The 14,036-nt window shown below is 42.0% G+C and overlaps 1 protein-coding gene across 2 annotated transcripts in view; it reads right to left on the bottom strand.

The window, feature by feature from the left end:
* Positions 1-997: 997 nt before the first annotated feature.
* The window catches only part of zcchc14 (zinc finger, CCHC domain containing 14), a 39,874-nt gene continuing 26,835 nt past the window's right edge, over positions 998-14,036 (bottom strand). The window contains exons 8-14 of one of the 2 annotated variants that reach the window (XM_078168194.1): positions 12,082-12,118; positions 11,468-12,002; positions 11,162-11,271; positions 7,131-7,276; positions 6,766-6,918; positions 2,736-3,959; positions 998-1,204 (exon numbers count right to left, since the gene is read on the bottom strand). In XM_078168194.1, the coding sequence (XP_078024320.1) occupies positions 1,149-1,204; positions 2,736-3,959; positions 6,766-6,918; positions 7,131-7,276; positions 11,162-11,271; positions 11,468-12,002; positions 12,082-12,118 (2,261 nt within the window). In that variant the 3' untranslated portion in view covers positions 998-1,148. The remainder of the gene's footprint in view (positions 1,205-2,735; positions 3,960-6,765; positions 6,919-7,130; positions 7,277-11,161; positions 11,272-11,467; positions 12,003-12,081; positions 12,119-14,036) is intronic. The other variant, XM_033635954.2, reaches the window with a different exon arrangement.

Raw genomic sequence — 14,036 nt, 5'->3', positions numbered from 1 at the left:
AACCTTAAATACAGGTATGAAGCTGAAAATGAGCATAATAGGTCCCCTTTAAAGTGACTCATTTATCCTTGGACTCTTTTTGTCCCCTTTTGCTCCTTACAAGGATGATGAGCGAGAAAATGATGCATGTAGTGTGTTCGCACTGGACACGTGATAAGATGACGTATACTTATAGCAGTTGATATGCATACTAAAAACAACTTTCTTCCCACAATGCATTGCGAAGAGGACGTATAGGGACTGCTCACAGCTGAAAAAAAAAAAAAAAAAAGGATGGTATTTAACTTTTCTTTGTGAACTTTAATTGGCAGTTCTGAAGTCAGATCTTGATTGCCTATGCCCAGCACATGTATTGTGTAATTTCCTGTCGGTATAAAAAAAAAACAAAAATGTTTGTTGATTTCTAGCTGCAAAAACAGTGTACTATTAACATGACTACGTAGTATATGCTGTGTATAATAGGTATCAGTGAGCCAAACATGATCATGAGACATACTGTACAGAAGAACTGCTTTTTAAAGTATCAAAGTTTTGAATAGTAGAAATTTTTCTGAGGATAACACTGGTGCTTTGCATTTATCCAAGGTATATCACAATAAGGGGATGATTCCAGACATATAAAAGCACTTGACTGAGAGCCCAGAAAGTTAGTAGGGTACCCGAGTGCTGTGTGTTTGGTTTCAGAACCATCTAGAAGACTATAAATGCTGAGTCACAGATTTTGAGGCTCTTTGGGCAGGAAACATAGGTAACATAACAGACAGAGTTCCAGCTTCATCTCTAAAAAGGAGGAAGGCAGAGCTTACTGAAACTCCAGCTCTCCTTGTGACTTGTGTTTGCGGAGAATTGAGGAAGGATGAAAGCAAACCTGACGACACGGACTGTGACAACTGCTTCTCTCTTCTCCTCCTCTCACCAACCCGTTTCTTTTCCGTCCTCCTCTCATTCCTTTGTAAGACGCTGTAAGAGAGTTACAGAAGATACAGCGGGTCTGTGCTTTCAGATCAGCAGTCTTCGAACAGACTTGCGTTGCCTCATTGTACCCAGAGGGAGGCCGTCTATGTCTGCTGCCCGCTGGCTTCAGCAGGAATATGAGGTACAAATGTGTCAGGAGTATGACGGGTCAAATCCACCAGTGTTCTTCCTGGTTAGTCCCCTGAGTCCTTACTGTCAGAGTGAGGAGTGTACTTCAGGCGAAATGTCCCTGTGAAACACAACAGAGAAACACAGTTGATGTGCTGAAGCTTGGCAATGCCCAAACAGTACAAGCTTGAGCCAAAGGTAAACAGACCCTTCTCATGTGTTGATGGATAGATTATAGGTTGTACCACGTATGCCAGTTTTCCACCAAAGTAGCTCTGGTTCTTGAACTGGTTCCTTTCAGGGTTTTTGGAACCGTGGTGCTATCTGTCAGACAAGCCTGTGTATTCACTAGTTTTCAGCGAAACCACTGTCATGTGTCATCAACGGAGAGCATTGCACAGCGCCTAATGGAAGTAAACAGTAGTAGCAAGATGGCACATCACACTGACTATCTGTGAGTTGTTATTAGTTACAGATATTTGTTTTTTCCAGTAAACAAGCACAGACAAACTATTAATGATAAAAAGATGTAGAAGACTAATACACGCAGGACTCCATCCTCTCTTCTCGTACTTAAGAATATGACATGCCCACTGATGTCACACTTCACACTTCAGGTTAAGGAAAATGTTTTTTTGGTTCCAGCTGTGAACCTGCTTTTGGGTTCCAAATCAATTTTTTTGGTGGAAATGCTCCAAACAATTAAAGTGCACAAACCACAATGGAATCTAATCTGTGTTGTTGGAAAAGGGGTGAGAGAAACAAGATGAGCATTTTGTTTTGGTATTTATATTTACTGTAAAGCCACGTGTCCACCAAAACTTTTTTTCCCCGAAACACCGAACTGATAGTGCTTGAGAGCTCTTTGTAGACTCAGTGTTTTCTCAGCTTAGACACTTTGGTTGCATCTGGTTGCTATGATACAGAATATCCGTAAAATCTGTGTGGAGGTTCATGTTAATATAAATACAGTATATTAAGAGATTTCTCCTCCATTGTTGGTGTTGTTCAGTACTTGTACATGTAAGATGTACAGTTGGTCTTTGTGGTATTTGTCCCTCCTCCACTGTGACTGGACGGCTCGGTAAAAAGTGACTCTGACGAGCGCAGAGGTTTATCCAAAGTTAAACATTTTTCAACTCTTGGCACTCAGGAAAAAAAAAAAACGCAAAACATGTAGCCCTCAACGCAAAATGGATGCTCAGTGCCTCATCATGCTGCTGGCATTTGTAGCCTAGCATTAATATATGGCATTCCCATTGCAAATAATCAAAAAAATACACTGGCCTCAGGAAAAAAAAAAAAAGCTTTTGCAGGCCAGCCCCTAAATTTTTTTTGTTTTGCATTAATAGAACTTAGAATATTACATATTATATTACATAGAATATTAAATAATTGAAAATATTACAATATAAAACTATCTATCCAATGAGTCTGCAGTGTGTTACTAAGTCAACTGTAGACCTTCTCACTATTTACTTTATAATTAATACCAAGATAATAAAAAGCAAGCATTGGAAAAAAAATTGAGTCCGCTAATTCAAAATTACAAAGTAATAATTATATTTTATAATGGGAAGTTTAGCTGATCATTATTGAACTGCCCCCTGACAAAGCATGAAAATAATAACTGCTTTAAGTCATTCGCTCACCTTGCTGTGCTGAATCCATGGCTGGCTGTTTGCACTCCTCTGCTCTGTGTCCGGTGGCACCACAGTTATAACATGACACGTTCCCTGGAGCCCGTTTCTGGCTTCCATTTCCCAAAATACCATGGGGATGGTAGAAGGCAAAGCCCTGCTGCTGGTCATGTGACACAGGGCTGTGGCGGTACAGGGGCGGTGGCACCATCATAGGGTAGGAGAAGGGTGAAGCTCCGGGGCCACCGGCACTCGACGAGGCTATCAGGGGGCTGAGGTGGAGCAGAGGGCCCAGGGTGAAGAGTGAGGGGCCAGCCGAGAACGGCTGCAGGTAGCCAGTCGCTGCGTATCCAGGCAACGCCCCGTAGGCACCGCAGTTCCCCCGACAACCGCAGGAGCTGCAGACACACATGGAGGGGGTGTGACCTGAACTTTGATCCAATGAAGAGGCAGAGGACGGGGAAGGGGAGGGGCTAGAGGTAGGCTGGGCTGGGTAGTAAGTGTTGCCTGGCACAGCAGCCACAGGAAGACTGCTTGTGGTTGCCATGGAAACAAAGCCACTGGCACTGCTGGAGCTGCCAGACTGTGAGGCAGACTTTGTGGAGGGACAGGAAGAGGAGAAAGAGGTAGGTGGGTAGGAGTAGAATCCAGATGGAGAGGGGGATGAAGAGGAGGAGAGGTGGAAGTGCAGAGGGGGGTGGGAGACATGGTGGAGGCTGTTGGAGGTGGAGGTCAGAGCAGAGCTGGTCTCTACCATCAGACCCACAGCTCCTCCCGCCAGGCCACGGCAAACCAGCGAGTCCTGGAGTGTGGAGGAGCCGTCCATGTTGAGCCCAGGAAACAGGCTCTCCAGCCTCACCCCCATCCCCACACTGAGCCCAGCACTGAAGCCTGCACCAGCTACAGGCAGGCCCGAGCCCAGCGGCTTAGTCCTGTCCTCTGTGCACAGCGGAGGGGGCCGGGGCTTACGAGGGGAAGTCAGGATGCGTGCTGGGTTTGAGACCGGGGAGAGCAGGGTTTGGGGGTAACTGGCCTGTGGGTGGTAAGGAGACTGCGGCAGGCCGAGGGGGAGGTGGGAGGAGCAGGAGGGAGGATGAGGAGGAGCTGGGTCGGTTTGGACAGGTAGGACTTGGGCTGTGGGGCGACTGGAGCCTGTGGGGCAGCTGGAGTTCAGGATGAAGAGACAGGACCGGTCCTTCTCTGGACCCCCTCCTGCTGCGTCTGGACCTGACACACCTGGAACACAGATACATAGTGGTGTGTTAAAAGCTAATGCCTATGTGTGTATGTGCAAATCTGCTGGGACTAAATGACAGTATAGGCATGTTAGACATCAATACAAACAATGAGTAAATCAAAAATATTCCTTTAAAGGTACACAGTATTACACAGATTATACTCACAGGGGATTCAGTATTTCCAGTAATATGACTTTTTTCTCACAGCCGTTAAACCAGACATATCAACACAACTTTAAGATGCAGTAAAATCTCTATTTGTATAGCGACAAGTATTGCACCATAAAAAGATGCCACACTCTACAGTATTTATAGCGTCAGCTAATTTGCAATGCTCATCCCGAGATAGGGCATACAAAAATACATAAAACTTAATCAAGAGACAGTATAATAAATGACTGCTCAGGGCTGCCATTACATCTGTTTAACTACACCAGTTTTAATCCCGAGATTCCTGGGAAATGGTACACTGATATTGGAGTGTCAGAAGTTCTTGGATTTCAATAAATAAAACGCAACACAAACAAATTCATTTTTGTATGTTATAGGCCTAACATGTTGTGGCTTTGAAATATCATCCAAAGATCTTAGTCTAGTTTTAGGAGATGTCTTGTCTTTGGCCTCAGAGAGTCTGATTAACATAATGGGCTGGGAAATTAGAAATGGGCACCATTTTTGTTTTTTTTTTACATATTATGGCAGACAATGACTTCGAGATTGTTTGTCACTAGCATTATACCAATAACAAGATGGATGTGTATAGGGAGGGAGATTAAGATGATAACTGGATTGTACAATATTGATTTTTTTTAACCCCTTGTCTTTACTGAGAATTATGTACTACCAGCAGTGGTTGAATTGAGGATGAGGGGGAATGCCATCCCCTTTGTTAAAAAATTGACCAAAAACCATCCCCCTTGTTAATCTAGAATCTGTGTGTGTGTGCAGGGAGGGACGTAATTGGGGGGGGGGGAAGCGGCTTACAACCATTCAATTCATTTTTAATTAACATGTGGTAACGTGTTTTTCCGAGCCGTTTTTAAATGCACCATGAAGGCTGCATACACATGCTGTTGTGATCTGAATCAGTCGCACAGACAAGACGTGTGCTGCTGGGCAGTGCTGCTGTGTGTTAACTATGTTCAGCAAACCAGCCAGCAAGAAGCAAAAAACCTTGCACAGTGTCTTCCAAACTAACCGTGTAAGTTGAGTAATGCTGTTGCATGTAGATAGTAATGTTATCTAAATGATGACTAATTAATAGATGCCAATATATCAAGTTAAGCTAGTTAACAAGAACACTAATGTTATTGTTACCTATGTTAAATCACTTGCTAGCTAGTTTCATGCTAGGAATAAACCCACTCCTCCTTAATAAGAACTTGTGCTCACTAATGCTTTGCACATATTTGTTTAATCTTTATTGCCACAATATAAAGAGCAGGGTCAGGGAGGAGACAGTGGACCAGAGGCCAGCAAGGATGATCATGCAGGGTCTTCACAGGTGAGGAGAGATTATAACTGGCTGAGAGAAAATATCTATAGCATAAAAGTGACTTTGAGGTTAATTTCCACAGCTATGTCACCACTACTATTCTTAATTCTATTTCTAAATTTTGCTTTGCACATTTATTATCTATATTACTGCAATAGATAGAAGAGGGACAGGGAGAAACCAGGCAGGTATCAGGACAGGGACCCGACAGCAGCACGAATTATCAGCCCAAGGCTTCACAGGTAAGGAGATTATAACTAGCTAAGGAAATGTCTATAGGATAAGAGTGACTGTAAGATTAATTTTCACAGCTATTTCAGAACTACTTTTATTTATACTCTAAAATGTTTTTTGTCTGTATTGCAATAGCAATACTACTGCATTATTTTAAGGGCAGCAGGTATAGGTCATGAAATTTTTCGTTATCTTGATTAATTTTGCACATCTGTGCTGTCATATTTAATGATGTGTGCATGCAAAAAAATCAAAGCTACATTGCATTACCCTTGTTAAAAATTTACAATTCAACCACTGACTACCAGGGATAGAAAGGGTTTTTGTAAATTTTTAGAGGTGTGCTGTTTTTTTCCGAAATTATAATAATTTTAGTTTTAACTTAATCCCCATTAGTAACATTTTATCACTACTAAAAATACCACTGAATTTATAGTATTATACCAGGAAAACCGAATATCTGAATTCTAATTCGAAAAACAAACAAACAAAAAGATCTTCAGAAGGCAAATTCAAGTTTCAGGAATTCAAAAAAAGTTTTCATGGATGATATACCTGACAGTGCACAGGTCTGACCGGCTGATTATCCTCGGAGGAGGTTCAAGTTTGTATCTTCCATCTTGAATTTTGCTGATTGCATTAGATGAATTCATTTTCAGCAGTTTGATTTTTCTATTTGACCTGAACTTGTAGATCTGAAAATTGCTAGGGAATGTGGAATTTGAACAGATATTTAGCGGACAAGATTAGGCTACAAAATTTTATGTTGAAATTTTACTGCCTTTCTTTGTTTCCATAATAATACAGTGGAAATATTGTGTAAATCCAACAAGTGCTGCAGCCTTCTGTTCAACCAGCCCATATTAATGTACATTTATTATCTTAAAATAATAGAATTTATTGTTATTTTGTACCTAAATGGGAATAAATTGATAAAGAGCATTAAGTCAAATAATCACTGCGTTGCCACTAACACCACTTCAAAGCTGCTACATTCAAGACTTTGATCTGGCTTTGGTCCTTTTCTCAGGATTATTACTCTGGGATAATTCAACAGTCTTGTAAGAAAACTTACGCCTGTGAATGTCCCTGGTCCTGTCGAAGGTGGAGTCACAGCAGAGTGGTGTCCGAGGGGAGCAGGAAGAGCTGGAGTAGCCTGAGGACGAGCTGCTGTCTGTCGAGATGGGGTGATGATGTGGCACAGCGTCCACCTCCACTCGCAGCTCTCCTAAAATACATTTCAACACACTGCAACTTTAGGCTCTCTAAACCTTTTTTAATCCAGGAAACTGAGCACTGAGGCTGTTTCACAATCATACAAATTCATACAAATGAATCAACTCATTTTGGCCCTCTGGCAACAAACATTTGACCTGGTCTCACATCTAAACATTGTAGGTGACTGAGCAGAGACAGGCTGAGACAAACCAGCTGTGTTACCTGCAGTGGAGGTGGGATGTGTTGAGGGTCCCATGTGACTGGAAGGTGTCACCCTGGCGATGCCGCTGCAGGGCCGTTTCTCCATCTTCATCTCCCTGCTGGGGACACACACAGGCAAACAGGTGTGACGCATGTTGTGGTGCATCCTGTTTTGTAAACATCAAGTTTATTTTTAGAAGCATATTTTTAGCATAAATATAAAAGGGCAATGATACATAAAGTTCATGTGATGGAGCGTTTCTTTTAGACAAACAGACACAAAATAATTTAGATACCATTAAATATAAAATTTCAAATTTTAATTTATGGCCCAAGCTTCTCTGAAAAACTGTTTTGTATGACTAAACTTTCTCAGTTTGGGCCCAGGAGTTTAACAGCAGCCTGTGTCCACCTCTCACCACCAGGGGGAGACATTATCCACCCAACGTGCTCTTCTGTGTCCCAACTGCTGCTCTACATCTGCAAACCTGTCGCCTGGAAAACCACTGCAGGAACTTTCCATTTCCTGTGTCTTGTTTAAGCATGCACACACACACATACACACGTGTTGCCACCTGTCTAATGGAAACCTGTTGACACTGGGGATGGAAACACGATTGAGAGATAACAGGAGCAGGTTCACGTGTGAAGAACCCAGGTGTGTGTGTGTGTGTGTGTGTGTGTGTGTGTGTGGATGGAAGTGTTTGAGGAAGTAAGAGGGTCAGGGCATGAGGACGCATTCATATTCAAGTCCATGTTTTTGTGTTCTTGCATGTGTCTCTGTTGCTTATCCGCTCACAGGTATATCTTATCTCTGTGGCCCACTTATAGCTGGTTAACCATTGATGCTGTATGGACCGTTACTGATGCATATTTACTGTTGAAATCAGTGGCCAATCAGTCTGTCTGTTAATCTTTAATAGGACAAAGCATCTGCTAACTTCTCCACGCGCTGCCACACAGATCTGCACTGGGTTTAATGCCAACAAGCCTCATGTTGAAGTCACATCGCAGCGCCTGAGGACAGCAGCAGCATCACTTGCCAACATGTCAGTGCTGCATCTACACTGCATTCATCACTTCCGCTCTATGAGAATGTACCGATTATGCACGAGGACAAACAAATTCAAGCTGTAATGTATATGCTAGTTAAGATAAGTGGACAGATTTTTTCAGAGTAATTTCTAAGTGATTTTGTGTGCCCTCAGTGCAAAATCTGCTCTCCTGATTTTCTCCAGATGTTCTGGCAGATTCGGAGCACATGACAACGTGAGAGGATGCGTGCTAAGCCACTCTTGGCTCCAACAAACACATACAGTAGATGTTACTCAGAGAGCAGGGTCTAACAGGATGACACTTCAATTCCATGGAGTTTAGATACAAGGGATACAAACTGCCAAAACTAAGACTGTGCCACTTTAAATTGAAAACATAAGGACTCTTGTAATATGCGTATGAATCTGTCCTCACCTCGTAAATATTTAGGTCACACTCATTACACATAAACAGGTTTACAAAAAACACAGTTTCCCTGTTGATTTGATTTTGTTCTACTAACAGTGGCTTTCAGAATGTTGGGATTTATCTACGATGATCAGCTGTTGTTTACATTTCAATCATACCATGGCCAACTCCACAGCTCTGATGTAGCAGCCTCACCACCACTTTAACTGGAATGCTGCTTGTTCCCGTTGTCCTCAGCATTTTGATGGCGTGAAGGGAATATTCATCATTATCGAAAACATGCTAATTTGCATGATTGCTGAGAGTTAGATTACAAGATATCACTCTTTTGTCTGTGTTAAGCTACAATGACTGAATATAAAGATGGACGACTGTATAGAAATGAAGCCAAAATATCTTCGATACAGCTGCTGCCATCTTGCACTATTGGAGCCAGTCTGCATAGTAGCGACCGGGAAGTGGAGCCACGGTATTGAATTCCCACCCATATACGTGTTCGACCCAATCGCGAGCAGTGCTATTGATCACAAGCACACCGACTGACACATACAGTGCTCAGTCATGACGCCAAAGCTCCATTTTATAGCATCAAGTAACCAATTAAAACTAAACTTTGTCCAATCCCCTAATACGAAGGGGGCGGACTTTATGACCACTGCAGCCAGCCACTAGGGAGGAGAGGGCGGGAATCGAGATGTTTTGACTTTACTTTTGGGGAGCTGTCGTGCTCAGTGCTGCCAATGTCTTAAAAGCAACAAGTGACAAATTTGGCAACTTATTCAGACAATTAGGGAAAAACAGAGATATATATCTTTACATATATTTATGTTGTAATTCATTCCCATGCATGCTGCTAAAAGTAAACCCAGTCCGCAGCTCCTTTGCCTACAACACCAAGTCTCTCTCTGGCAGTCACTAAGTCTGGGGCAGGCAGGAGGAGAGGAGACACCATGCGTCCCCATGTGGGATGTTCAGCTGTAGTGAGTTTCTATGGTTACGCTGATGCCCTCGCTCCTTGGATTAGAAGCACCAGCAAGCTCTCATTGTATTTAAATGTTTTGTTGGGATTTTTTTTTGTTGAATCTAATTCAACAAAGTTGTAAAATGCTTTCATTATCCCAATACATATGAATGTGTGATGATGTCACCAATATGCAAATAAGCACGTAACATCATCTGGCAACTTCTAGCGACTAGTGCTAGTGCTGGCTACCTTCATAGGAAAGAAGTTGGCAACACTTGTCATGCTGTCCATGTTTATATAAAGTTTGTGGTTATGATTAAAGCTGGAGCCAAAAGGCGATTAGCTTAGCAACTGGAAGCAGGAGAAAACAGCAAGTCTAGCTCTGTCCAAAGTTCAAAATTACACCTACCAGCATCTCAAAAGCTCAGAAATGAACACATTTAATCTCCTTTTTTAAGTATGTACACTTTTAGAAATGTAGCCATAAACAGCAATGTACACCCGTTGTTCACCAAGACATCACAGCATGTTACTCACCCTGACACAACAAATTAGGATAAGATAAGATAAGATTAACTTTATTGTCCCACATGTGGGACATTTGTCTTGGGCTGTAAGAGTTGACCGTCACTGTTCACATGAAGACTTGACAAGAACACATAGCTTACATATTCTTATTTAAAGCTACATATCTATTTGTATATGGATTAAACCAGATCCCAATATTTATGCTAAGCTAAGCTAATTACCTCCTGGCTGAAGCCTTATACTAAGTGCACAGGCATGACAGTGGTATCTATCCTCTTATCTAACTCTGAGCAAGAAAGCAAATATTTCCCAAGATGTCAAAATATTCCTTTAAATTAGCTACATTATTTGACAATACAGTTATTAAAAAAGTACTATGAAATCAGCCTCTGCATAGTGTGCATTGTTTTTCAATAAAATGATTCACTGTGGATACTTCACCCCCCAAATGATTATTTGTGTATGTATCACTCACCATTGTTATGCTGAATTCGTTTTTCTTGCATGCTTCCAAAGTGAACAAAGAATTCAAAAACTGAGAAAATTCTTGATGAATTGGAGTTAAAGGGAGGCCAGCAAAACTTTAACAACAACAACAACAACAACAACACTAACAACTTTCTAGCCAACAAATGAGCTAGGAGGTGGGATTTAAGTGATATTCACATGCAGATTTCAAATGCATGTTCTTGACCACGTGCGCTACTTGTCTTGTTTTAAATAGTAACGAAACGAAAATGTATGTGTTTGGGAAGTACTGAGCGTACGACTGAGACTTGTGTTATACTGCACAAGTTGTGTGAGAGTTTGTAGACGGATGTTTTAATATAGCTTTGCTGTTGTTAAACATGGCCCCCATTTACTTCAATTCATTCAAATTTTTCTCTGTTTTGGGATTCTTCATTCACTGTTGAGGCATGCAAAAGAATCAGTTTCTTCACAGATTTAACAAAACACAGAGTGAGTAATTTATATAAATATGAACATTTTTGGCATAAAGTATTCCTTTAATGCCGCTCAACTATAAGTCAAAGAAACAGTTTTATGTTTTGATATATCAGCATGATTAGTGATGTGTGCAGCATATTGTACTGACTTTTGTAGCTCAAGTTGAGTCTTTTGAAGTTCCAGTTGAGTCTTGAGTTTCTTCTTTGCTCCTTGCGTCAGGTCGTACTTGTTCAGGTCCTCCTCTGTCAGCGCTAAAAACTGCAGGTCACACAGGACAAAAAAACATGTTTAAGAAAATCAGACATCCTGTTTTTTTTTGAGTGTAAAAAGCTACTACATTACATGAACAACTATGACTACAGCTTGAACTGCTGATTTCAGTAAGTGATTGAGCGTACTTGTTTCCTGTAAGATATCTTGAGTAATTAAAGGACAGAATCTAAAGCTGAATCACCTCCTCCATGGTGAGCTGTTTGAAGACAGGGTAATACTTATGGAGCCGAAGCCTGCGCAGCCAGTCCAGGATGCCGTTCTGCTCTGGAGTGTTGAGCTGGGACTGGGACTGGGACTGTGCCTGTGTATGGGACTGGGAACGAGACAGGGAATGGGACTGGGGGTATGAAAGGGACTGGGAATGTGAGTGGGATGTTGGTTGGGAATGGGACAGGTGCAGGGACTGAGATTGTGTGCTGGACTGACTGCTGCTTTGTGGATGAAGGTGGTGCTGGGAGTGCTGCTGAGAGTATGAGTGCGACTGACTGTGCTGGGGATGCGGCTGAGAGGAGGGGTCACCTCCGCCAGCCAAGGAGCACTGGGCAGGGAGGGCTGGCACAGGGGGAGGGAGGGACGACATCTGGGGGGAGTGCTGGGGAGGAGGAATGGAGGGAGGAAGAGGAGGAGGAAGGGAGGAGAGGTGTGGAGAGGGGCGAGTCATGACAGAGCTGTGGGTGCTGACGACGGGCTGGACGCTGGCCACTCTGTACACCGCCCTGTGGGGGGAAGGACAGTCAGGGGGGGCACAAATAAAGATGAATAATAGAAAAACAAAGAGAGAGAGAAAATTCTCACCTGTTGGCTCCTCTGTACTGAACCATACAACCAAGATCTGAGGGACAGAGTCAAAGCAAAAAGACCACCATCATCTTCACTATCATCATCAACCCCAAAATTTTTTTCTAAGGATTATAAAAAAATTATTGCAGTATTTGAAAGTATGCAGATTGATGACATCTTGAGTCTTGAGTCAGACTATCCCTCAGTATATCCCATAACTCAACATAATTATTGTGACTGTACTGACTGCATCAATTTTCTGTTTACGTTGTGTTTCCACCACAGTTGTACTGTAGGTTTACAGTTTTTAAAATCATTGGCATGCATTTCTCAATACTGAGTTACTGCCCACACTGAAATTCAGTGCAGCACAATGATTCAGCTTCTGTTGGTATCAGAGGGCAATTTGAGCAAAGGCACCAAAAGTCGGTGTTTGCTCTCCTCAGCTCAGGTTTTGGAGGTTCCCAGTTAGCCATATCCTCTTGTGCAGCTGCAGCCTTGGCTGCTCTCTGCTGCATTTCTTCAGCAGTATACTCTGGCTCAAATAAATACGACTTACTATGCCAGTCAGCCAAACCAATGTAAAATGCATCCTCGTCCATAAATTCCTCTGCAAACATATTTTGGGATACCATTTTCGCTGTTGGGTATGTAGCTAGTTCATAATACAAGCAAAGAGAACAAGTCCTATTGTTTAGCGACATTTAAAGACTGCCTCCTGGCAACCAATTTTGCAGCTGCAAACCTAGCTTTATCAGTCAATATAGCATGCACTGAGGAATTTATTGGTTCAATTATTGACTACATTACCATCAGCACTGATTGGATATCCACACAAAAGGTGACAAATTTTCACTTTAAGAATCTAATATGCTGATGTCCATGATTCGGGATGTCAAAATATTTGTTTCAACTTACAACAAAGGTACTACTAGAAACTTAACTAATTTTTATTTTTATTTTATTTAACCTTTATTTAGCCAGGTTAGTCCTGTTGAGATTAAGAATCTCTTTTTCAAGGGAGACCTGGCCAAGACGGTCAGCAGCAAAAACACAAAGTTGCAGACAGAGACATACAGGGAGAACAAGTACAATTCACAAGCACTAAAATTTGCATAAAGAAAAACTACCAATAAATCAAAACGAGTGTTTCTGGGAGTAAATAATAATCAATAAAATGGCGCCGTTACTCCGTGTGTAAAGGTGCACATTGGCACTCTTAATGAGGAGACACTCATTTCTGCTGCTGTGGGGATCACTGTGTTAAATAAACCCTTCCACATGACACATTTAAAGAGTATGCTTGCCCAGCCAATCATACATTATTTATCAGCGGGATATAAGCATAATGATATAGAGGGCCTATTGTATTGCACACGATACAAGTAGGCTCATTTCACATTTTAGAGCATGCAATACATTTTCCCCTCATTAATGTTTGTCAAAGCAATTTGTAAACTTTTTTTTTAAAGGGTGCGATTTAAATAGCTAAAAGTTATTATTAGGCTATTATTTTCACCCGCCCATAACCCATCCGCCATTAATCAGATTGTTCATTTTTATCACCCGATCGACCTGGAGGTTATAACTGCCATCCGCGCATCTCTAGTGTCTACACTACAGGTTCTTGCATCTGGCTCTTTCCAGAACCCCATTGCAGACGTCTCAGGGCTCTCACAGTCATCCATCAGCAGGGCCATGTGCCGCAAATTGCGCTCAGCTGCCAAACTTTGTGGGCGTGTTAGCGCCGGCATATGATTAGAGCAAATTCTTTTGAGGATAAGGCGCTAAAACAGGGCAGATCGTGTGAGCTAATTCTGCGCAAATAATGGCGCTATTAGCAGGAGCAATCCATTCTTTGGGGATCTGGCCCTCTGTTTCTTAGAATAACAACACACTACCCTTAGTATAGAGTGTCAAATTGAATTTATGAATGCATCCTTGGAGGACTGTCCGAAAAGTTTTCCAAC

Source organism: Epinephelus lanceolatus, chromosome 5, assembly GCF_041903045.1.
Source record: "Epinephelus lanceolatus isolate andai-2023 chromosome 5, ASM4190304v1, whole genome shotgun sequence".
Classification (NCBI taxonomy): Eukaryota; Metazoa; Chordata; class Actinopteri; order Perciformes; family Serranidae; genus Epinephelus; species Epinephelus lanceolatus.
This window is presented reverse-complemented; position numbering and strand designations above follow the sequence as displayed.